Raw genomic sequence first — 26,347 nt, 5'->3', positions numbered from 1 at the left:
CTGGAGAGAGTTTGCTGCACTGAAAGTAAAGGGGCTGAATAATTTTGCACGCCCAATTTTTCAGTTTTTGATTTGTTAAAAAAGTTTGAAATATCTAATAAATGTCGTTCCACTTCATGATTGTGTCCCACTTGTTGTTGATTCTTCACAAAAAAATACAGTTTTATATCTTTATGTTTGCCTGAAATGTGAAATGCCTGAAATGTTAGCCTGAAATGTGGCAAAAGGTTGCAAAGTTCAAGGGGGCCGAATACTTTCGCAAGGCACTGTACCTGTGGGACGGATTGAAAATACTATCTTTGACACCCCTGTGTCAATGTAAGGCCGAAGCAAGGGGGCAAAGGAAGATTCAAGGTCAAATAATTATAATTGGCTATTTTGAGGGGTGGAGTGCAAGTTGTATTGTGATTCATTGAGGCAGCACTTGCTCAACAAAACAGTATTGATAATATAGGTGACGGGAAGATGAGCAGTGATACTATATTCCTTTCAGTATTAATCAGGTATTAGATTACTCAAGGTAACTCATCACATGTGCATAGTGCACTGAACAAATTCTACTAAACGCACATGTTCCTGCGATGGTGACAGGGTCTGAGTTTTCTCCAACACCAGAGGGGCTTCTCAACTGTTCAATGTCTCTGTCTGCCATTCCAAGGTGTCACCTTATACCTTTTTAAGGTGACGCTTAATGTCCACTTTGGCTAACACTCCATGGATTAATCTAATGGAGGCACAGCATCTCTGTTTCTAATCTGTTGGAAGTAAAATTTCAGTTTGTGACAAAACAAGCAAGTATAGTGTTGAGTCATTGTACCATCTAAACCACTGTGAAATATATTTTCCATAACCAAAAATATTGTGTTTGAAGCTGTTAAAAGTAAAAGATGGAAAACCCATACTTAAGGACGGGAAGCATAGAAATAGTGGACATAGAACAGATCTATCACTTCTTAGACTTGCTTTCAATGAGAATGATATCTATAACACATTTCTATGTGAATTTGGTTGGGTCGCCCCAAAAGTTACATATTGCAGCTTTAACTAACTTGGAGAGAAATGTATGGTCAGAGTTGCCACATCCTATAGCCCATGAGTCCATTTTACTGTTGTGGCCTGGCGTAAGTGGTCTGTGAGTTGTCATTTTGATTGGGTGTGTGAATACAGTTTTTTCACATTTGGGTGTCAGCATTATGGGCAATAGTATTTTATTCACTCTGTGATTGCTAAAATTAAGTATTAGTCTACTATTCACACCAACATTATTTAGATAATTACACAAGCTACACTTTTATTGTGTGGTTATTTAAGCCTCCTTATTTTAATGCACTTGTTTTAAGTCACAGTCGATATGTAAATATTGGGTATATTATGAATAAGGATGAATGTAGAAAATACCTTGTATCATGTTGGAAGTGAATGTGTGTAGTCACATGAAAAGATATTACAGTTTACCATATAATACTACATTACTATCAAATTGTGGTACACTGTAGAATACTATACTACGCACTATCCCTTGATCATGTGTAGTACTTACTGTATAATTTTGTAGTATACTATAGTAAATACTGCAGTAATGTCCAAAAACACTACCATTTTTTAACTATTGTAAATACTACAGTATTTCATATACCCTGCCCATTCCCCTCGCCCATATCCAAATTTGGCCACCCATAAGTGGGTATACATGGTAAGTATAGACCCGTACATGTTATTCAAAAGAGCAGAAGCTCTTTAACTATCGATATTCTTCCCAGTCCTACCTACCTACAGGTTATGGAAAATGTGCTATTTAAGTTTCCTCAAGGAGAAAGCCTCCGCTTCTATGTCAAAGATAATAAAAACAAAAAGCAATAGTAAATACTACATTAATGTTAGCAAAAACACTACAGTAAATACCACAATATACTGCATTCTGCAAAAACACTACAGTAAATACTACAGTATACTGTATTCAGCAAAGACACTACAGTATATATTACAGTGTACTACAATCTGCAAAAACACCACATTAATTACAATAGTATATTTTAGTTTTATTTTACTACAATATTTATACTATAGTTAACTATAACTTCTACAGTGAATACTACAGTATTCACTGTAGTGTTTTTGCAAACATTAGTCTATAGTAAAGTCCGCAAAAACACTACAGTGAATACTATGGTATACCATAATATACTATAGTATTTTTTTTGGGGGGGGTATACTGACTGTAGCTGTCTTTATGAGGAAGAAGCAGGGCAGTAGGCCCTTAAATGCTCTCACAGAACAAATTAATAATTCACTCCAAGACATGTAAAGAAAACATATGTTTATTTTCAATCCAGGAAGAGATGGTGCAAGGTGCGTCTCAAAGGAGGATGGATGTTAGACAAAAAAATACACTTGGTTTTCCAACAGGTATTACATTTTTTTCTGGACAAGGAATTTGGTTGACCAAGCACTGTACTGTGGATGTTCATGTACGTGCTTTGGGTTAAGGAATCTCACTTTCACTTTAGACGTTCAAATGTATGTTGGTCTCATATCATGTTTAGTGTTTTTACATATGTTTTCAAACTGAAATAATTTGAGTGGGAAAGGCCATTTTATTTGATGAAAATTGCACTCTACAAATTTCATTCAGGGTCATAACATTAAATGTGAATTGTTGACTGTATTCAGAAGAAATAGGTCATCAGTGACAGTGTTCATATGCTGTACAGTATAAAATGGTTAATACAAAAAGGCATACGTGATTCACAAACAAGTAAAATACTAAAATACAATTGAGTCTGATGGAAATGTTGTTTGATACAGTTATTTACTGACCGTTACTGCTATTAAAATGAGATCACTGGAGAAAGAACTATTATTTCAAAACATTCTTTAAATCATTTTGTCAATGTAATTTTTTTGGCTCTAATTAAATTATGGTTCTCACCACTATCGCAGGTTTAGTCATAGAGAGACAGAATGTTGCATGGCAATGTTCCACCTTTATTTTATATTTTATATTTATAGCAAGTGAGTGAGAGTATAATGCTCATGTTTGAACTGATAGATATGAACAACATCACAAAGGTGTGAAGCTATATCGTGTTTCTTTTGAAATGAATGTTGCAAATGAAACTGCAGGTTCTTGTGACAATTTTCGTAACAGATCACTAAAATATCGGTGAAACTCAACATATGAAGAGCAAAAAGAGGTTTCAATAAATGCACCGGAACTGTCTGTGACGGTCTTAGGCAATGTACAAATACTCTTAAAATGCTTCTTCTCTTTTCTCCTTCACTTCCTCACCTCCCTCCTAGGAACACATTATCCTTCCGGGAACATTTTGTACAGTATTTGGCCATAAGGACTTACCTATGAACTACTTTATCTACACAGCATGTTACATTTATATTTGAGTCATTTAGGTCTTATCCAGAGCGCCTTACTGGAGCAATTAGAGTTAAGTGCCTTGGCATGCCGAGAGATTTTTCACTTAGTCAGCTCAGGGATTCGAGCCAACGACCTTTTGGTTAATGGCCCAACGCTTGTTCAGCCTAGGTGGTACAGATGGCTACTCTACCAGCAGGTGTGAGTGGCTGGCGTCCGCCGCTTGCGCAAAGAAGGTTCATTCAGTTGCATCTCACAACAAATGGCGTCGATAGCAGATTGCAAATGACCTCAGACAAGGATACTGCCACAATAACGTAAGGATATTATCTTAATAGTTTGCTACCTAACATGTTACACAATTAGTTACACATTCAGTTTACTGTATTTTTGTTGAGTGAAAATGTTCCACAATCAACAGAAAGGTAGTTCACATAGAACATGTTGTTCTATGTCAAAATGCTGCCCAAACTGACATCGCCAACAAAAACGGTAACAACAACAATATGATAAAAAATTACCAAGATAAAAAACAACCCAACAGCAATATATACAGTGTGTGTGTATATATATATATATATATATATATATATATATATAGAAAACTCTCTTAATCATCATCATAGAAACCAAACCAGAATATTCCTAGTGCGGATATATAGAACAATGTAAACCTGGTTCTACCACTATCAAAGTTAGCAAATAAATTATAATAACGTAGACAGCACGCCAATCAGTATTTCCTCTCACAGAGAGTGCTCACATCATTGTTTCTACAATGGTGTGGGTGGGCTTGATCAGGATGTTGTCCCCATTGGGGTTCAGAGGCTGGGTAAGCTCGCTGCCCTTCATGCTGTACTCTTTGGGGCGAGAACTCGCACCTCCCTTTACTGGGGCCGCCACTGCCTTAATCCTCTGTGGGGTGTAGAGGAGAATGTCAAATGACCCACATGACATGAAAATAATGCAACGATAAAAAGCCACTTTGTAGAAGTCCTTGTACCATGCCATAAAATCACATTACATGGTATACTGCATCAGACGACTTATATCATGTGTGCAATATAATACAAGTTATGCAATTGCATACTGCATGCCATTACCACAATGCTGCACTCCCTTTCAGGCAGTTTTTGTATTCATACAACTAGGAGCTATCTAGCATAATTTTTTTGTGTCTGCGTACCTCTATAAGCGGTCCGTCGGACTGGAGGATCTTGATGACCATTACCATGGGGATGCAGATCATGGAGGCGAGGGCCAGAGACCAGCCCAGGCCAATAGACCAGTCTGGGTACTCATACACCTTGTTATAGGTCAGGGGCTTGTACTTCACCAAAGAGAAGATAAAGCAACCCTGGGAACAACAAGAAAAATGGTTTAGGACATGATCACTTATTTCACAGTACATCTTCACTCTGATCCAAGAGGTTTCTCATGTTTTCAAAACCACAGCACAACAGTGTTGGGCTGTTTAACACTTTGTAACAGTGGAAGGCTGTTGAACACACAGTAACAGTGTTGGGCTGTTGAATACTCACCGCACAGAGGACGGGAGTGATAAATGTCCAGCTCCATTTCATCCACGGGTTAGGTCGGTAGCCAATCATGTCTTCAATTGCATCATAGAAATTATCAGCACCTGTCAACAATACAGAAGAACATACTTGTTAAGAACATACAGTAAAGTTAACCATCATACAAGACCTGTGCATTTTCTCAAGGTAAAACAGGGTGACATCTCACTATCAACTATAAACAGAATCAGTATCCATCTCTAGACCATGAGAAGAGCTACGGGTGTGATGCCATCATAACCTCTATAAACACCCTCATCTACCTATTGGTTGTTCCATGAAGTCATATGGCATGAACAATCTCTCTTTAGTTTACTGTTAACCGTTACAAAACAATTATTTACAAAACCAGCATGCTTGCTCTCTTAATAACAGCAACGTCCATCACAGCGCTACTAACAACACCTCTAGAAAAGGCATGTGGGTTGCTGTGTTCCTGTTCACCTCTTCATTATAAAGGTGGCATAGTTCTTAATTTGTCTTCAATAGAAGTCCATAGAAGCAAATGGGTGTCACGCCCTGGCCTTAGTATTTTGTGTTTTCTTTATTATTTTGGTCAGGCCAGGGTGTGACATGGGTATTTATGTGGTGTGTTTTATCTAGGTTTTTTTTTAGGTTATGGGATTGTGGTGTAGTATAGTAGTCTAGGAAAGTCTATGGTTGCCTGGAGTGGTTCTCAATCAGAGGCAGGTGTTTATCGTTGTCTCTGATTGGGAACCATACTTAGGCAGCCATATTCTTTGAGTGTTTCGTGGGTGATTGTTCCTGTCTCTGTGTTTATTTGCACCAGATAGGGCTGTTTCGGTTTTTCACGTTATTAAAGATGTATCAAGATAACCACGCTGCATTTTGGTCCTCCTCCCTTACGACGGAAGAAAACCTTAACAGAATCACCCAACTACAACAGGACCAAGCGGCGTGGTGACAGGCAGCGGCAGCAGGAGCAGCGCAAGGAGGAATGGACATGGGAGGACGTTTTGGACGGCAAGGGTTGTTACACTTGGGAGGAGATCCTGGCTGGAAAAGATCGCCTCCCATGGGAACAGGTGGAGGCACTTAGGAGAGCAGAGGCAGCCGGAGAGAGGAGCCGGCGATACGAGGGAACACGGTTGGCAAGGAAGCCCGAGAGTCAGCCCCAAAAATGTGTTGGGGTGTTGGGGGGGGGTGACACACAGGGAGTATGGAGACCTGCGCCAACTTCCTGTGCTTACCGGGGGGCTAGAGAGACCGGGCAGGCACCGTGTTATGCTGTGGAGTGCACTGTGTCTCCAGTGCGGGTGCATAGCCCGGTGCGGTACATACCAGCTCCTCGTATCGGCTGGGCTAGAGAGGGCATCGAGCCAAGTGTCATGAAGCCGGCTCTACGCATCTGGTCTCCATTGCGTCTCCTTGGGCCGGCTTACATGGCACCAACCTTGCGTACGGTGTCCCCGGTTCGCCTGCATAGCCCAGTGCAGGCTCGCCGCACTGGCAGGGCGACCGGGAGCATTCAACCAGGTAAGGTTGGGCAGGCTCGGTGCTCAAGAGCTCCAGTGCGCCTGCACGGTCCGGTCTATCCAGTACCACCTCCACGCACCAGCCCACCAGTGCCAGCATCACGCACCAGGCCTACAGTGCACCTCGCCTGTCCAGCGCTGCCAGAGCCTTCCTCCTCTCCAGCGCTGCCGGAGTCTCCCGCCTCTCCAGCGCTGCCAGAGCCTTCCTCCTCTCCAGCGCTGCCGGAGTCTCCCGCCTCTCCAGCGCTGCCAGAGCCTTCCTCCTCTCCAGCGCTGCCGGAGTCTCCCGCCTGTTCAGCGCTGCCAGAGCTGTCAGTCTGCAAGGAGCTGCCAGAGCTGCCAGTCTGCAAGGAGCCGCCAGAGCTGCCAGTCTGCAAGGAGCCGCCAGAGCTGCCAGTCTGCAAGGAGCCGCCAGAGCTGCGAGTCTGCAAGGAGCCGCCAGAGCTGCCAGTCTGCAAGAAGCCGCAAAAACTGTGGTACTGTCACGCCCTGGCCTTAGTATTTTGTGTTTTCTTTATTATTTTGGTCAGGCCAGGGTGTGACATGGGTATTTATGTGGTGTGTTTAGTGTTTTTGTATTGTTCGTTATTATCTTTATTAAAGATGTATCAAGATAACCACGCTGCATTTTGGTCCTCCTCTCTTACGACGGAAGAAAACCTTAACACTGGGACATATGTGGAAGCCAATTCAAGTGTTTTACGATAAGCGTGAAAAGGAACAGCAAGGGTATTGTGTACTCCAAGCGAGGTCATAACTCATGCGTTGTTGTTGTTTTCCCCTTTAAAAACAGACTCCTAACGTTCGTTCCTAAATGTAGGCTAAACACTTTATTTGGCAAAAAAAGGTACAAACTTACCATAAATCCAGGCTACCGCAATACATTCAAAGAATGCAACCCACAAAAGGCACACACCACTGGCTGCATAGTAATCAAAGAGCTGAAACACATACATGCCACCCTGAAAAGAAAGCAGATAGCCAAAGTTAGTTTCCTGAAAGACAGAGAGAGATGGGGTTGGACGTGGATAGGAAAAAGGGGTTGATACATAAGAATGCGGGCACTGGGCCAATGAAAGGAGAGTTCAACAGGTGATGAGATGTCATTGAAGTAAAGTTAACTGCTAACTGGGAAATTACATTCCAAATTGTTCCATTCATGATGCGAAACACACAGGTTGGTTGCAATAGTGTGACAACGGCAAAGCATGTGGGAAAAAGTCCTGTGTTATCTATTTTGTACGCTAACCTGAATTACAATGATAGAATCTCAAGGTCTTTTATATACTGTCAGGTTCATTATTATTGTCACCCTTGATAAAGACGAGCAAAAAATATGGTAATAAATAATACAAATATTGAGCTAAATTGTACAGTATGCGCAATAAAATTGGAAAATAATATGAATGTATACTAATACAATTGCTCAGAGAAAGAGATTTTGTTCAACAGGTAAGTCAAAAAAATAAAAAAAAGATAGGGTTCAAAATGATTGGCACCCCTGTTTTCAATAATCTAGCACCCTCCCCTGCTAGGAAAACGACACTAATATAATTGCTTTATTACGTAAACAAAATCTCTTTCTCTGAGCAATTGTATTAGTGTATAAAAATATTATTTGCCCATTTTTTTTAGCATACAATATAACTCAGTATTTGAATTATTTATTTTATACAGTAGTTTTTGTTCATCTTTATCAAGGGTGACAATAATTATGGACCTGTTGCTGTAGGTGAACTTACTTTCATTACAATGGTCCCAGAAAATAGTATGTAAAGTTGTAATACAATAATTGTAAGGTAAGAACAACATGTAGTGCATAAAGTTACACTGGAGTGCTGTTAGTGTACTTACTTTTGTTACCATGGTGAGTCCCAGAAGATAGCTTATGCAACACATCACAGCTATAAAGATCTCACGGCGGTAACCAATCCTTAGGACGGATGGATACAGATCCACCAGGGAGGTGATCTGTCCTTCCACTTCCACAAACTGGGGAGACATAAAGAAAGCCATTAACCATAGAGTCCTACCAGAACGCTGATGGCCATTACCATTATAATTGATATTGCTTTAAGGCCTTATTGCACAAACATGAATGCTAAATACATTATAAAGTAACAGCCTACACTCAGTTGGCCAGTTTATTAGGTACACCACCCCGTTCACGAAAATGGATCACTTCTACAGACAGTGAGTCACAGGACCGGGGCTTTCTATATAAAGCAGGCAGACAGGCATTCAGTTACTGTTCGATTGAACATTAGAATGGGCAACTTTAAGCATGGTATCATCTTCGATGCCAGGCACGCTGGTTCCAGTCTCTCAGAAATGGCCGGTCTCCTGGGCTTTTCACGCACGACAGTGTCTAGGGTTTACTGACAATGGTGCGTCAAACAAAAAACATCCAGTCAGCGGCAGTCCTGTGGGCGAAAACAGCTTGTTGATGAGAGGTCAAATGAGAATTGCTAGAATTGTGCAAGTGGGACAAAAACAGGCAAATAATAGCGCAGTACAACAGTGGTGTGCAGAACATCAACTCTGCGGAAGGGTAGCCTAGTGGTTAGCGTGTTGGACTAGTAACTGAAAGGTTGCAAGTTCAAATCCCCGAGCTGACAAGGTACAAATCTGTTGTTCTGCCCCTGAACAGGCAGTTAACCCACTGTTCCTAGGCCATCATTGCAAATAAGTATTTGTTCTTAACTGACTTGCCTAGTTAAATAAAGGTAAAAAAAATATATTTTTAAAGAACGCACAACTCATCAGTCCTTGTCACGGATGGGCTATTGCAGCAGACGACCACACCGGGTTCCACTCCTATCAGCTAGAAAAAGAAGCTGCAACTACAGTGGACAATTGAGGAGTGGAAAAACATTGCCTGGTTCAACGAATCCTGGTTCCTGTTGCATCATGCTGATGGCAGAGGAGTCCAGAGTCCATGGCCCCATCCTGCCTGGTGTCAATGGTACAGGCTGGTGGCGGTGGTGTAATGGTGTGGGGAATGTTTTCCTGGCACAATTGAGTAACGTTTCCATGCCCTGAAGGATTCAGGCTGTTCTCTGTTCTGTAGGCAAAGTGGAGTCCAACCCGGTACTAGATGGGTGTACCTAATAAACTGCCAATCGAGCACATACTGTATGAGCATGTACATAGGTTCCAAATATGGAAGAATGCCTGAAATGTGGGACCAATTTCACTTCTCAGTGGTCTGTTGAAAGTTGAACAAAAAGGCAAAGTTTGCCTCCATACATGGACTTCTTTTTCCTCAAATCACTGATTCCACTCAAGAATCACTGCTGTCTCTGTTGTGCAATAATGAGACATTTTATACAAGGCTCCTCTTGGGAACACTGGCTGGGCCAGCCAATTGGCTATTTCATGCAAAACAACAGTCTCTCTCTCTCTCTATCTATCTCTCTATCTATCTATTCTTCACGGAAACCCTTTCCATTTCGGGCTTATCCAGTTATAATGCCATTGGCTGAATAATTTATGGGCAGTGCTGTTGTTGTCGTGGAAATGTATCTGGAGTAAACCTTGTTATTTAGTTAAGCATTTTTTTCTCCAGCATTTTTCTCTCCACATCCTTTAACAAGCCCTCTCTTCATAACTATGGCATGCACATAAGAGCCATGAAACAATACTGTATTCAGCACCACTAATCTGCGTAAAATGTGTTGTCAAGAATTATGCCCACTCACTCTCCCACTGATCTGCTTGCCAATGGAAATAACCGTACTTGAAGCATAAGTATTTGGTGTTTGGCTGAGATGTCATTGGCCACGAGGAGGACCGAGTTAGCAGAAAGTAAAATTACACTTGAAAGCAGGAAATGTGATAGTGAGAGAACCCCACTGATGCCTCCCTGGCCTCGCCTCCGTTCGTCTTAGTCAACATCTCGGGAGTCTGGGCTGCAATGGACACCCCAAGAGAAAGCTATGACACTAAACTGTTTGGTTCTATCTATTCAATTATTCCCAGAAATTAATTTATTACTGGTTCACAAACTTCTACAAAAACAATTTACTATTTACGTTCAAGCCTTCAAGATGTAACAACTGTTTTGACATGGTTAAACTGTTTTCCACCCTGGGTTGCTTTTCTTGTCTGGATTTTGTATCTTATTATAAGTTCACTGTAATTTCCAGAGTTCTCAACTGTTTTCCCTTTATGAACTGTAACTCAGTAAAATCTTTGAAAATGTTGCTTGTTGCCTTTATATTTTTGTTCAGTATACTTTACACTACTGTATGCGTCCCTACTACCTACATATTTACATTGTAACTACATAGGCATAGTGTAGATATACTAACTACATAGTGTAAGTACAGTGTGGATATATATTGTTACAGGGTCATTGAAACTAGAGACATGTACCAAGTACTGTGTTACCAATAGAAATGTATACTAGTTATTGCTTTAGCACTGACCTGACTGTCGAGGCCTAGTAGCAGAAGCATGATGAAGAATAGGATGGCCCAGAACGTGGGCATGGGCATCATGGACACAGCCTTAGGGTAAGCAATGAAGGCCAGGCCAGGACCTAGAGGTGTGAAGAGAGGGCAGGGGGGAGAGACAGAGAAGAGAATGAACCAACCCATCTAATTTGAGCTTGGACGGTATGAGGAGGGTAAAAACGTTAAACTAAACACATTCAAATGGTAATGTTACATTTACAGTACTGGAAGAGACTAAGTGATAAACCTTTCTGTATGCTTTATGTTTGTCTTATGTAAGGACTGGATTGGTAGGTGGAGGAACTATCCATTAGGTATCTGCTACTGATCATATGCTGTGTGTGACTCTAGCATCCTGCATTAGTTTACAAGCTAAACAAATATTGTCAAAGCAGGTAGAGGTTTGCTCAAAAGCTAATTCAACAGGATTTCAAGGGCACTTGAACATATACAAAATGACAGAAAACTCAACTCAATAAACTATCATTAAATCTTGCCAAGTCCATCCAGGCAGAATAACATTATGATCTTTTGCACAGATTCGTACATTTTTATTTACTGTTATCAACAACAATTTACATTTAGTGTAACCTTTTTGCAAATATGACCTATTTTCTAAGTTCTTTTTCAATCCTTTTCCAATAAATATGCATGAATTGACATAAACATAGCTATAACAGCCACAGTACAATAGAATTCTCTATCCGTAATAATTAAAGGAGCAGTACATGGAAACAGGTTCTCTCTAAACCAGGTTGTTGTTTAGCAACACTGAACTGAACAGAGCGGTCATGCTTAAAGATGATGCATCTCCTTCGAAATCCACGTGGAATATAATATCATGCTGGGCTAGCTAGAGTCCAGGGATCCACAGCTCATTACAGTAAAGTACTTAACATACAGTTACGTTACAATACTTAGCACATTTGTTTTCAACAACTATTTCACTGGTGGTGAGCACTGGTCGTTATAACACAAATTATAACAATTACCAATTTTATTGGAAAAGAATGCCCAAGATTGTCTTATTTTGGCTTACTGCACATTACAGCAACTCCTCTAGACAATGTCTAATTCAATAAATCCACACTTGCCACACTTAATCTATTGATAATATTGATCTTCTTTTTTTTTTTTATCGTGCCATTCTATATCATTACATCTTATCAAATGTAATTATATAGAATGGCATGATTTAAACATTTTTTTTAACACTAATATCATAAATAGATTTTAAACCCTAGAGTGGAACATTGGCCCACCTGGTGCCTTTGAGCCCAGGTGGCTGTGGATGGTAGAGTACAGCTTTGATTATAAGTATGGTTGATTAGAGTGGCTCTTTATTCAACCCAGCTTTACATGGTTCAGCAGTAGCTCAGACACATGGCACAACACTCAACCAGGGCCAAATTCACTGTGGAAAACACATCATATAAAAAGCAACGTCTCTTTCTTTCAGGCCTTTATTCAAGGAGTATGCAATTGCCGATACCTCTACATTTCAGCATTGTCGTTCATTGCCGTTTCAGCAGTGCCCACCATCACTGCTATGTTCACTGTTGACCTTTGACCCTCGTACCTGACTCTGCCACATCGGCAATGTCCACCCCTTGCTCTTGTGCCATGAATCCCAGGACGGAAAATATTGCGAAGCCAGACACAAAACTGGTACCGCTGTTCAGGCCTCCCAGCAGCAAACAGTCCCTATGTCACACATATGTCATGGAGGATGTTAATTTACACAGACGGAACCAAAGTTCTCATTTTTTTTCTTAACCAACCGCCTTTGGCACGAGTTGATCTCACTACTACTACAGCCGTCCCCCATCCCCATGACAACGAAACTCACCTGTAGCAGTTGTATTTGTACTTGTTGTAGCTCCCCAGTGACGTCATAGCCCCCAGACAGATGGCGTAAGAGAAGAATATCTGGGTTCCCGCGTCGATCCACACCTGAGGCGGCAACAGCAAAAACATGACGCCAGTCTGTTCAGTTCACCATTCATCATACACTTCTGGTCACTTGGTTGGCAACCTTTTTCATCTTTGCTGGGACATAATTGGGTTAGATTAACCTAATGTGATGAGATTTGACATTTAATGTGATAAAGCATTTTATTATTACTTTTTCTATCTCTGTTTAATTGAATGCAAAACTAACTAAGCTTTTGAGTCTAAGACAAATAGCTACTTGATTAAACATGTTGCGATCGCAAATACAATTTTGGGGAATAAAAAGGAACATTCCCATCAAAACTGAACAGCCTATTGTTATAACATCGGAAATCAAAAAGAACACGTGGGATGCCAGACTGTAAATCTAATTTATCCAACAAAAGTAACTCTTAGCTTTTGGCGCCGAGAATGTAATAAAAAACATCCCAAAAGCACATGATGTTGCAAAATGATTGCCATTGAACTTTTCAGGTCCGCCAGGCACAGTTAGTCACGTCAATCCAGAGGAGGGAGCTAATTGAATTATGTCATAAACCTGGATGATTGGCGAGTTCTAGCGGGTCTTGAATTGTGAACACATGTTCTCTCAATTATAGCACCACTAATAACTCAACCAGACCTAAGACCTAACAAAGGCTGTGGACTGGTTCCTTTTCCGCAGTCTAGATGACTTTGCGATGTAGAGATATCAGTAAGAGGCCCTTGATGGACGTGTACGTAAACAGATATGCATTGATGTGGGATAAGGTCATTAGGGGTGGGCGGAGGGGACTGTACGGAGACAGTAAAGATGGGTAGAGGGGTGGGGATTAGGATTCTGGGTTCTGGCTTCTACCTCTGGGTCCTGTAGGCGGGTCATGTTGGGGTAGAGATAGAATTTGATCCCTTCGGATGCCCCTGGCAGAGTCACTCCACGCACCAGCAGCACGATAAGCATGACGAAAGGGAAAGTTGCTGTGATATACACCACCTAGAAAAAACAGATAAAGACAGGTAGAGACATATTAGCTGATGTCAAGGTTCCATGATGCAATGGGACAAAGATAGTTCCATCCGCTGATGTAAAGGTTCCGTAATGGAATGGATCTTGGAGAGGATGCTTTAGGTAGACGTTGCCCCCAACTACAGATCTACTATCCCCCATCAATCAGGTGATGAAAGGTGATATCTGATCCTCAGTCTGTGGTTAGTTTAGGGGTAACTTCTACCCACTCCATAGGGCAGCCTTTACAACAACAAAAATACACATGTGGTTTATAGGATTTTCACAGTCAGACATGGTTTTCGGACATGTGTGAAGTTGCTAATGTACATTTTTCACAGTTTCCCCTCATTACATTTTTTGTGACATTTATTTTTTCTCGTGTTTCTTTTCACCACTCCCAGCTATGTCTGGTCTCCCATCCAGGGACCAACCAGTATTGACCCTGCTTAGCTTCAAAAGCAAACCAGCAATGGGATGCAGGGTGCTATGTTGCTGGAATGGGCCAAAAAGTTGCAACTGGAAAAAGGCAGCCAAAGCAAAGGCCAAGGTAACAGAAAAGAGTGATGTGTTTTATTTAATTATGTTATATATTTTTTTAAATCACTGAAGACATTATTTTTGTTGCATCCATTTACAATGAATTTCTTTGCAAATTATTTCTTTGCAATATTTTGTTTTGCTGTCAATACTTTTGGGTTTATGTTTTGCTTTCAAAATCATTTTTGATTTCAATACTAATAATTTTGTTCTTCACTTCAGAAGTTCGCTCACTTAGAGAACTCCACCAAATTCTTAATTGAAACATTAACAATGTGTTTCCCCCGCCACAGTTTCAGTGAAAAGCTGAGGGATGGGGCTGGAGAAATACAAAATCCATAAACTATGCTATATATGCAAGGACTGACCATCCATGATATGAAAATGATAGTTTTAACCATGTTTTTAGGCTATACAGGGTTTGTATTTGTGGTTTGTGACAGTCTCCGATTTTCATAGATAGCTTTTAATAATTTGTAGCTCAAACCATTTGGATACTACAGAAATGTTTGTAATAAGATAATTATGAGTGTAGTAACAAACCTCACCTTGCAATCCATGCAACATCCCCCCACCCCCTCAGCAAGCTGTGCCACATGTATTTCTATGGGCACAAGCACTGTCATTGGCACAAACTGTTCACTGACATAATAAAAGGGAAACTGCTGACGCACATCCAAATGTCTAAATTGCAGCTTGTGCATTCTACTATTCTGGGTCCGGATGCCTATTGCGTATGGCTGCTGTGGGGGCTCCAGAGATGGCCCATCAGCTGAAGCCAAGGTTTCATCATGGAATTTTAATAGGTGGCGTAGTCGGCCATTTTACAGAATGGAATGTTTCTTGCTTTGAATAGTTTTTTTGATAAACACATAGGAAAAGGGAGCATGGAATATACAGAAGAACACAACTCCACAAAGAAAGTTGACTGTAGATTGCATTGTGTGAGGATATTTTCAGTTGGGGTGGGCAGCTGAAGTGAGTGCATGGAAATACACTGTACAGTAGTGTATGCTGGATATGCAGCGGTTTAACATAATGAAAGGGGCTAATTCTGTGTTTTGTTTAAGTAAGGAGCTGAAACCACAAAGGGGTATTTCTGTAAGAATTTGCCAAATAGATCTCCCAACAAATCACAGTGGTAATAAAGCAGACTAGCATGCCTGGGTATCAGAATGTTTCTGATATCATCAACAAAGTGACATCGACAAGTTGGCTACAGCAGAAAACAGCCAGCACCTGGGCCTCCCAAGTGGCGCAGGGGTCTAAGGCACTGCATCGCAGCACAGAGGTGCCACTACTGCCTTGTGTTTGATCTCAAGCTGGGTCACAGCTGGCTGTGACCGGGAGCCCCATGGGGCGGTGCACAATTGGCCCAATTGTCGTCCGGGTTAGGGAAGGGTTTGGCCATGGGGATTTCCTTGGCTCATTGTGCTCTAGCAACTCCTTGTGGTGGGCCAGGCGCCTGCAAGCTGATGTTAGTTGGACTATGTTTCCTCGGACACATTGGTGGAGCAGGCTGTGTGTCTATAGTGTGGCTTGGCAGGTCATGTTTCGGAAGATGCATGGCTCTTGACCTTTGCCTCTCCTGAGTCCGCTGGGGAGTTGCAGCGATGAGACAAGATTGTAACTACCAATTGGATATCATGGAAAACATTAATCTACCGTACCTTTTTAGAGATTGCAAACAAGTCTGATAACAACCACAGCAATCTTCAACAAACCTTCCCAGTGGACTTGACTCCCTTCCAGATGCAGAAAAAACAGACAATCCATACTGCCAGGAGACACAGGGCTAGGTCCCACTTTAGGGGGCCGATGTCGTCGATCCCAGAAGAGATGCTCAGCACGTTGCGTCTTAGGAGGGAGGGAACAGACAGGATACAGGTCAATTACGGTCTTTGGGGAGAGGCTTTGATGGAACTGGAAGTCTATGTAGACCCCTGCATGGTACAGTACAGTATAGTACAGTTTCTCGCTCGACAATGTTTTTTTTTTTACCTGTTGAGTACCCAAATGAAACTGCCTATTTCTCAGGCCCAGAATCTAGAATATGCATATAATTGTCCGATTAGGATAGAAAACACTCTAAAGTTTCCAAAACTGTCAAAATATTGTCTTTGAGTTTAACAGAACTGATGTTGCAGACGAAAACCTGAGGAAAATCCAACTCGGAAGTGCTGTTTTTCCTGAAAGCTCTCTGTTCCATTGCCTGCCTTCGCTCCATTTAAAGGGATATCAACCAGATTCCTTTTCCTATGGATTCCACATGTTGTGAACAGTCTTTAGATACAGTTTCATGCTTTTATTTTGAAAAATGAGCGAGAAAGATCACATTGCGTCATTGGATGGCTGGGTGCCAGCAGCGTTTTGCATGCACAACAGAGTGGAGCAGACATTTTCTCTCTCTCTCCTATTGAAGAAGCTATCGTCCGGTTGAAATATTATCGATTATACAGTGGGGCAAAAAAGTATTTAGTCAGCCACCAATTGTGCAAGTTCTCCCAATTAAAAAGATGAGAGAGGCCTGTAATTTTCATCATAGTACACTTCAACAATGACAGAAAAAATGATTTTTTTTTTCTTCTAATTTTGTCTGTCATTGTTGACGTGTACCTATGATGAAAATTACAGGCCTCTCTCATCTTTTTAAGTGGGAGAACTTGCACAATTGGTGGCTGACTAAATACTTTTTGCCCCACTGTATATTGTAAAAACAACCTGAGGATTGATTATAAAAAACGTTTGACATGTTTCTACGAACTTTACGGATACTATTTGGAATTTTCGTCTGCCCGGTCGTGACCGCTCGAGCCTGTGGATTTCTGAACATAACGCGCCAACCAAATGGAGATGTTTTGGATATAAAATCATATTTATGGAACAAAGGGAACATTTATTGTGTAACTGTGAGTCTCGTGAGTGCAAACATCCGAAGATCATCAAAGATTCATTTTATTGCTTTTTTGACTTTAGTGACCAATCTACTTGGCTGCTAGCTGTTTGTAATGTTTTTTCTGCTGAGAGAGATGTCCTTACATAAACGCTTAGTATGCTTTCGCCGAAAAGCTTTTTTGAAATCTGACACGCCAGGTGGATTAACAACAAGCTAAGCTGTGTTTTGCTATATTGCACTTGTGATTTCATGAAAATTAAATATTTGTAGTAATTTAATTTGAATTTGGCGCTCTGCAATTCAGCGGATGTTGACGAAAATGATCCCGCTAACGGGAAGGTTTCATGCCAACAGAGGTAACAGCATAGCAGGGAAAAGCAAATAGACAGACGATATGATGGTGGAGAAATAATGTATCTGGTGAGGTTAAGTTTTCACAAACCCCCCTCTGCTCTAGCTCCTCCTGGGCCTGAATGTGCTGTGCCCTGAGAGAATATTAAGAGATGCCAGTGTGTTATTTTCATTCTATGTGTTATATTTCTGTGGGATATTCTACCTCATCAGTGTCTGGCCCATGTATGTGGTAGAAAGTAGATACAATCTATGCTGTTGGATTTTGTGTTGACCAAATGTAAGTAAGCATTATTTTACAGTGAACTGGGATTTGAAGTTAAGTGATTGTGTCTCCCCAAAAGGACACATATTTGCCAGTACTTTTAAAAGGAAAGGAAAACGATAATACCCATTGATCCAAATATAGTGCAGTGAAAGATCCAATTTAGATAGAATGAACCTCATGACTAAGCGGGGAGTTTATTAAAGTTCAGTGTGCTTTCTGCTCTGGAAATGTAGCCAATCCAAACATATGTTTACAGCAAACAAGGAAGAGGTACAGTATCTGTAGTTTTCATGTTGTCTGTTTTATTTGAGTTTGTTTTTGACCTTGTATATGTGGACAGAATGTGTGTGTGTTTATGCGCGTGTGTGCGTGTGTACGTGGTTGCACGTGTGTGTATTGATTTGTGTATGCTTGTGTGTAGGCTTTTCTGCTTTTCTCTGTGTGTGTTTGTCTGTGTGTGTGTCAGAACAGAGTTATTCCAACTGTTGGACAGTGAGTACTCACTCCCAGAACTCAGTGACGGGGGAGGTGAAGTTGGTGATGTTGGCAGCAAGCATCAGGGTCTTGTTCTTGCGGAATGTGTCCTCCACACACCGGGCTGTGTTCCATGGCTGATTGCATTTGGCCCATGGCAGCTCCGGCTGAAAGCACTGGAATAGGTAGTAGAGTCCCCAGGCTAGAATCACTATATAGTAGATGTTCAGGAGAGAGACGATCACAATGGAGGCGTAGCCAATACCTACAGAGAAGAGAAAACATGTAATCCCTAGCAAAACAATGTCATAGGGGCTACAGTACGTGACACTGAATCCCCTTGTAAACGACAAATTGTAAAGCCAACATTGGAGCTGAAGCACTTCAGTGAACACTGACCTAGTGCCTTTTGAGGAGATTTATATATAACCAATGGAAACAAATCTACAGATGGTTCACAACTCAGCTCACTCTTATTTCAAAGAGAGGATGTTTCCCTGGCTTGAGTGTACTAACTACAGTTATAATGACCTTAGTGTTTGTATGTTATTTTTAGATATGACATTGGTCCCCACCTAGATACAGAAATCCCCTGTACTCTTCCACTCCTCTGAACTATTATTAGACTGGTGTCACCTCCGGTAACCCCCTCTCTCCCGCCTCTTCACTCTTTCCTCCCTTCTCAGCCCCCACATTCCACAGACAAACTGTTAGACAAATGAATCCATGGTTGTGTGTGTGGTGGGTGAGGCAGGCCTTCTGAATGTGTAAAAAAATTACTAAGAGGGAGAGTGGAAGCCACCTATAGGCCACCGGTGGGCGTCTGTCTCTCTGTAGTCTGTGTGTGAGCGTGTGCGGACTTGTGGGTGTGTGTGCGTGCGCACACGTGCATGTTTGTGCCAGTCACACACCCTTCCAGTCAGACAGGCAGCTGCCTCAGCACTCCTTGATTATTCAAGCTCATAAACAGCTGCTAAAGATCGGCTGCACTCCCAGCCCTTGTCTTCAGCTGTCTCTTTCTACCAGTCGCTCCCAGCTTCATGGAATAGCAGCTCATGGCTGGGAGCCTTCACTAGAGTGTTAAAACATCTGAAGGGGGTCTATTGCTGCTTTGTTATGTTCAGCTGTCTCACTACTTACTGGTCTGCATGATAGAACTGGTCTTCCTATAGTATATTACAGTGAAAATCTATGGCAGGACCCTGACTGATAAGGAGATACGTTTTAGGGCCATAACTTGACACCAGGACTGCAATAACAACATCATGCTAATGTCTGTTCATCAGACCTACACAGATCCCATCGATAGGTCATTTACGGAGCGCTCACACTTCTCCGCTCAATGGTAACACAGAACTCAGCATTCCTTTACACACCCAAGGCTGAAAATACGTATGTATGTATTTACCTGCCAAAAATAGGCCAGTCTCAATGTTTTGTGTTTGACGACGTCCAGTCTCTAATGTAAATGAGGCAATCCTCAATTAGCCTGGTCCCAGATCAGTAGGTTTATGTGCTTCAGTCAAATCCTCAAGAAGACAAAAGCATAGAGAAATTGGCTGAGGGACATCCAGATTTGAGACTAGGCTACTCCTCATGCTATTCTGAATAATGTATTTTACACATCACAGAGCCGGCTAATGAATGAAGTAAGTGTGGTCCAATTACCTATTGGAACCCAGCGAGGGACACCTCAGTAGAACACAATGTCTGTACACTGAGTCTAGCAACCCATAGACAGACAACACAATCAGTGCTGCTGGATGCTGTTAGTGAGTTATGCAAGAGCAGTCAGAACAACAATACCAACCACAGGCTGGGTATTGTCACTGGATTTAGTTTTTTTAAAGCAGGGTGTGAAGAACCTCAAGGCTAGATCAAGGGCTGGCAACATAATTTTCATTTTAGATTTTTTTCTACGATGGGACACATCACTAAGCAGGCACGGAGTAGGCTTGGCACAGAGCAGGCCCAGCCTAAGCAATGCTAATGGAAACTCTGCAGTGTTTAGGCTCTTCACTAATTCCTCTCTCCGTCTCTGACGTTACCACCTACAGTACATCACACCATGCCCAAGAAGGCTTACACCGCGTCCTTTCCCTGCCTACTTTCCCCGATGATGACTGGTCTAAGGGCAATATGGGAGAATGGTATTGGGGCAATAGGAAGTGTGGTGACTCACCGGTGAAGATGGGACAGAGTTTTTCCCAGCAGGTGATGCCTCCCTCAGAGGTATACTGGCCCAAAGCCACCTCCAGGAAGAATACCGGCAGGCCTCCACCAAACAGGAAGATGGTGTAGGGGATGAGAAACGCACCTGGGTGGAGGAGAGAAAGAGAGACAGTTAATCTACAGGGTCTACAGTATGTGCCTACCCACAGCCATTTCACAAATCAAAATCCTGTAATTGCAGTCCCCGAGTTGAGTTCTTTGAAGGTTACTGAAAAAAAATGTATCTAACTTGATTGACCCCCCACATTTTAAGACCTGTTTCTATGGAGAAAGGGCCCATGTTCATTTGAATGCGTACCTCCACCATTCTTATAGCAGAGGTACGGGAAGCGCCACACGTTCCCTAAACCGACAAAGCCTCCGGCCACGGACAATATAAAGTCTAACTTGCTGGCCCACTTCTCCCTCTGGATGGGCTTGCCCTCTGCCTCATCCTCCGGTCGAGTGCCTGGGCTCTTCCCTGGCGAAGGCTTCAGTGTGTCCTTGTGGAAATCTTTCAGACTTTGTAGCTTCTCTTTCTGTGCCATTCTATAGAGGTAGAGAGCAGAGTAGACAAGGAGAAGGAAAAAGAGAGGAGAAAGATAAAAAGAGTTGCAAAAGAGTTACCAAGAGAAAGAGAAAGCGAGAGCGAGATGAACAGGAAGAGGGCAAGAAGGGGGGGAGAGAGAGAGAGAGACTTGAGACGGATAACACTATAGGACGGAGCATTAGCATGATAAGGGTGTCTCACGTGCTGTATAGCCAGCCATGGTGTGATACAGTTATTCAGCTATAAGAACTGCAACAGGAGTTACTGTATGTCTACTTCCTCAGCACAGTCTTCTTTAAATTACTTCACTTTGGATATTGTGCTCAATCTTGCATTGAAAATCCCTCTGGGTTGGACTAGATAACTTATGGTAAAATAATTTTTCTTGATGGCATTACTCACTTGCTTTGCACTTGCACTTTAATTTCTATGCGCATAATATAACATATTTAATAACATCTTGATTATGTATTATTTTTTATAATTTAAGGGAATGTTTTGAACATGATATACTGTATGCCTTTCAGACGGAGCATAACAAATAAAAAAAAACATCTTAAATAACACTGACAAACTCATGATATCCAACATGGATATACAGTGCCTTGCGAAAGTATTCGGCCCCCTTGAACTTTGCGACCTTTTGCCACATTTCAGGCTTCAAACATAAAGATATAAAACTGCATTTTTTTGTGAAGAATCAACAACAAGTGGGACACAATCATGAAGTGGAACGACATTTATTGGATATTTCAAACTTTTTTAACATATCAAAAACTGAAAAATTGGGCGTGCAAAATTATTCAGCCCCCTTAAGTTAATATTTTGTAGTGCCACCTTTTGCTGCGATTAGAGCTGTAAGTCGCTTAGGGTATGTCTCTATCAGTTTTGCACATCGAGAGACTGAAATTTTTTCCCATTCCTCCTTGCAAAACAGCTCAAGCTCAGTGAGGTTGGATGGAGAGCATTTGTGAACAGCAGTTTTCAGTTCTTTCCACAGATTCTCGATTGGATTCAGGTCTGGACTTTGACTTGGCCATTCTAACACCTGGATATGTTTATTTTTGAACCATTCCATTGTAGATTTTGCTTTATGTTTTGGATCATTGTCTTGTTGGAAGACAAATCTCCGTCCCAGTCTCAGGTCTTTTGCAGACTCCATCAGGTTTTCTTCCAGAATGGTCCTGTATTTGGCTCCATCCATCTTCCCATCAATTTTAACCATCTTCCCTGTCCCTGCTGAAGAAAAGCAGGCCCAAACCATGATGCTGCCACCACCATGTTTGACAGTGGGGATGGTGTGTTCAGCTGTGTTGCTTTTACGCCAAACATAACGTTTTGCATTGTTGCCAAAAAGTTCAATTTTGGTTTCATCTAACCAGAGCACCTTCTTCCACATGTTTGGTGTGTCTCCCAGGTGGCTTGTGGCAAACTTTAAACGACACTTTTTATGGATATCTTTAAGAAATGGCTTTCTTCTTGCCACTCTTCCATAAAGGCCAGATTTGTGCAATATACAACTGATTGTTGTCCTATGGACAGAGTCTCCCACCTCAGCTGTAGATCTCTGCAGTTCATCCAGAGTGATCATGGGCCTCTTGGCTGCATCTCTGATCAGTCTTCTCCTTGTATGAGCTGAAAGTTTAGCGGGACGGCCAGGTCTTGGTAGATTTGCAGTGGTCTGATACTCCTTCCATTTCAATATTATCGCTTGCACAGTGCTCCTTGGGATGTTTAAAGCTTGGGAAATCTTTTTGTATCCAAATCCGGCTTTAAACTTCTTCACAACAGTATCTCGGACCTGCCTGGTGTGTTCCTTGTTCTTCATGATGCTCTCTGCGCTTTTAACGGACCTCTGAGACTATCACAGTGCAGGTGCATTTATACGGAGACTTGATTACACACAGGTGGATTGTATTTATCATCATTAGTCATTTAGGTCATCATTGGATCATTCAGAGATCCTCACTGAACTTCTGGAGAGAGTTTGCTGCACTGAAAGTAAAGGGGCTGAATAATTTTGCACGCCCAATTTTTCAGTTTTTGATTTGTTAAAAAAGTTTGAAATATCCAATAAATGTCGTTCCACTTCATGATTGTGTCCCACTTGTTGTTGATTCTTCACAAAAAAATACAGTTTTATATATTTATGTTTGAAGCCTGAAATGTGGCAAAAGGTCGCAAAGTTCAATGGGGCCGAATACTTTCGCAAGGCACTGTATATCCCGAATCACATTCAAATCATTTGCTTAAGGTTTAGAGCAGTTGGACTAATGTAGTCCACATTTACAGAAGAAGATATCCCCGTGTTTTCCCAAAAGCTTGTCTTGGTTCCAGGAAGATCCCACAGCTTAAGTTCCCTGAATGTTTATATTGTAAACATCCTTTCCAAGAAAGACAAGATTTGTCATTAGCGTCTTAGGTATGCCGTTTCCCTGCCTGTGCCAAAGGGCTGTAAAACACCCAATCCATGGCAGGGCAGAAGGTAAGAAAGACACAAATTGATGGAATATAGTACAACTTACTGCTGGAATATAATGAATAAACAGGAAGAAGGAAGAAAGCTGCTATGATTAATCGTGAGACTGATATACCGGTGTACCAGGGTAAGGTTTCCTCTCCTTTTGAGGCTGTCCCACACTGAAATGCAGTTGGCAGAAACAGAAACATCAAAGGCTTCCCCTTTACTCTTGCTGTCTCCAATGGAAATATGTTATCGGGGATTGCGTTGCTAACAAAAGCCTACGAGTCGGTTGACAATGCGCTGGGTTTCCGAAAAGATTCACAGAAGAAAAGCTGGAGAACAAATTATTCTCCAATGAGTAAATGTTTCTCTTTTAGCCACTGAAAGTGACAGTATTATTCAAAGTTGATTTATAGTTGGACAATACATACTACCAGTTTAAAGAACAATCTATCCAAACTACTCTCAGTTGAAAGGCAGCTATAAATCTTCAAAAAGGTATCTTCATTCACCATGTCACATGACTAACACTCCATACAGGAACATCATGTAGCAGGCAGAGTGAGAAACAGAACAGAGATGCTTTTAAGACGGAAAACTACTCTACACACATTGTAGTTATTCACAGACAAATACCACATTATGAAAATGCAATGCAAAGCTGCAAACATTGACCAGTGACCACTATGTGCTTCTGTTTTGGAGTCTAACAAAAAATTGAACTTGTCTTGCAGTGTAAAATAACTGCTTATTATTTTGTTCAATTATTAAAAGGATGCTCGAGCTACAACAACACAGCCCCTCATTACTCAATCCATCTACTCTTATTTTCCTCTGCATCGCTCAGGACTCATTCTGCACTGTAATATTCTAGGTTCTCTCTGTCTCTGTTATACATGACAAGTCAACTTGAACCGCCGTCCACTCGCAACCCTCATTACATAACTGGATCAGCTATCGCCCACTCTATTTATCTTCCTCTCTCTATCCCTCTCTCTATCCCTGCCTCTCTCTCTCTCTCTCTCTCTCTCTCTCTCTCTCTCTCTCTCTCTCTCTCTCTCTCTCTCTCTCTCTCTCTCTCTCTCTCTCTCTCTCTCTCTCTCTCTCTCTCTCTCTCTCTCTCTCTCTCTGTGCTTTCACCTGTTGGGTGCTGGGATGCTGTCTGCCGTTGGGTAAGACTTAAGGCAAACCGTCCTTGGAATGGCCAAGTGGCCCACCCAGAAACCCATGACCAGATATTCTCAAGCCCTTCTAAAAACACTACACTGTCATTATCTGTAAACACAGCATTATAAACATGTCCAACTTAGCCTCTGATAGTCAGTCAAACACAAAGAAAGATCCTGTAAAAAGGTAAACAGACATAAAGAACAGAATTGCAATCCATAGTCCTATTTTCACACTCACAAACATCAACAAAGACATTTCAATTATATTAATTCAAGGGTTTTGAAGTACTTACATGAAATTGCTTATTCAGTTGAAACAAAAAGCATCCAACAAAACACCTTAATAATCACTTGACATAAATATTATTATACGGCTATTTTCTAAATCCAGTTGAGTAATTCCAAGGACTTACATTTCCTTCATAGTGTGGCTATGTGTAGTGTGCTTCTCTCTCAGCTGTCTACATTCCTCTGTACTGAATGCCTTTATGCCAACACAGCTCACAAGAAGTGGAGTTGACAGCGAGGCCCGCCCCTCAGATAAAGACAATTAAATCCTATGTGGAGATTGGGCACTGCCTCATAGCCGTGGACCAACTATCCAGATACTGACTCGGGACTGTAAATTTCCACTTCCCATTTCCACCCCCCCCCACCCCCCCCCCCACACACACACACACCCACACACATACACTCCTCTGGGGCTGAGGGACTGGAGCTGAATGCTTTGCCCTGCATGTGTTACAGGCACCTCTTATTCATGTAACTGAAACAGATGACTGGGTAGGGTGGCAAGGGAGGGAGGGAGTAGGGCGTGAGGGCGTGAGCAGCAGCATGGAGGGGAAATCAAGCCTCATGGGACAGCTTCTGGACAGGAGAAAGGACCCCTCTTAAATCATTATGTGGGTGAGAGGTGGTGGGTGGACAGGGACTGAAGGGACTGACGACTGGCTTGGCTGACCATGCTAAGTTTATTTTGTTACTGTCTTATTGTCCCACACCCACATAGCAGCATTGGAATGTGCGACACTTCCTATTATAACCCCTTATGACTATGTGTCATTTCACATCACAGCAAAGATTTCCAAACATCTCTATGGAAACTATTTGTGAATATAAATAAAGTGTTGTTAATCGGCATCAGGATGTAACCAGGGAAGTGTCTATGTGTGTCTGTGGTGTAAGCCTTCTGCTCCATTCAGACATAACTTGTGCCGAGTTATCTCTGAAACTTAAACCAGGTACAGTGTACTGTATAACATTGCCTAATAGGGGGATAGGTGCTGTATTGTACCCGGTTCTGTTTAGACACAATATACTCGTCAAGGATGTCACATGTACAATAGCTGGCATGGTAGTGGCAATTAAATACAGTCTTAAACTTTTGACAGAGGACAGAGCTTGGCTATTGGCAGGCTTTTGCACACACAGAAGTAGTCACGTCACATGATATTTGCTGACTGTGCATATCCTTGCCACTTTGTTAAAGAAATCAAAGGCATTATGTGATTTTTTTGTTGTTGAATTTTTACCCCTTTTTCTCCCCAATTTCATGGTATCCAATTGTTGTAGTAGCTACTATCGCT

General features: G+C 41.7%; 1 protein-coding gene across 2 annotated transcripts; it reads right to left on the bottom strand.

Moving 5' to 3' along the window:
* Positions 1–2,302: 2,302 nt before the first annotated feature.
* LOC139416246 (sodium- and chloride-dependent taurine transporter-like) lies at positions 2,303–25,376 on the bottom strand. Of its 2 annotated transcripts, none has more exons than XM_071164679.1 (14): positions 25,175–25,376; positions 20,898–21,127; positions 20,550–20,684; positions 18,398–18,632; positions 16,103–16,235; positions 13,692–13,826; positions 12,750–12,853; positions 12,480–12,604; positions 10,874–10,986; positions 8,298–8,435; positions 7,303–7,405; positions 4,912–5,012; positions 4,557–4,727; positions 2,303–4,285 (listed from the first exon to the last, which is right to left on the bottom strand). In XM_071164679.1, exons 1-14 carry the CDS (start codon positions 25,183–25,185, stop codon positions 4,130–4,132), a joined length of 1,890 nt encoding a protein of 629 aa, XP_071020780.1. In that variant the 5' UTR covers positions 25,186–25,376; the 3' UTR covers positions 2,303–4,129. The 2 variants fall into 2 exon arrangements, with proteins under 2 accessions (XP_071020780.1, XP_071020781.1); XM_071164680.1 differs by having other exon boundaries at positions 25,055–25,339.
* Between the last annotated feature and the right edge of the window lie 971 nt (positions 25,377–26,347).

The sequence above is a fragment of the Oncorhynchus clarkii genome, chromosome 9 (genome assembly GCF_045791955.1).
Source record: "Oncorhynchus clarkii lewisi isolate Uvic-CL-2024 chromosome 9, UVic_Ocla_1.0, whole genome shotgun sequence".
NCBI lineage: Eukaryota > Metazoa > Chordata > Actinopteri > Salmoniformes > Salmonidae > Oncorhynchus > Oncorhynchus clarkii.
Note: the sequence above shows the minus strand (reverse complement) of the source record. Positions and strands in the feature narration are given on the sequence as shown.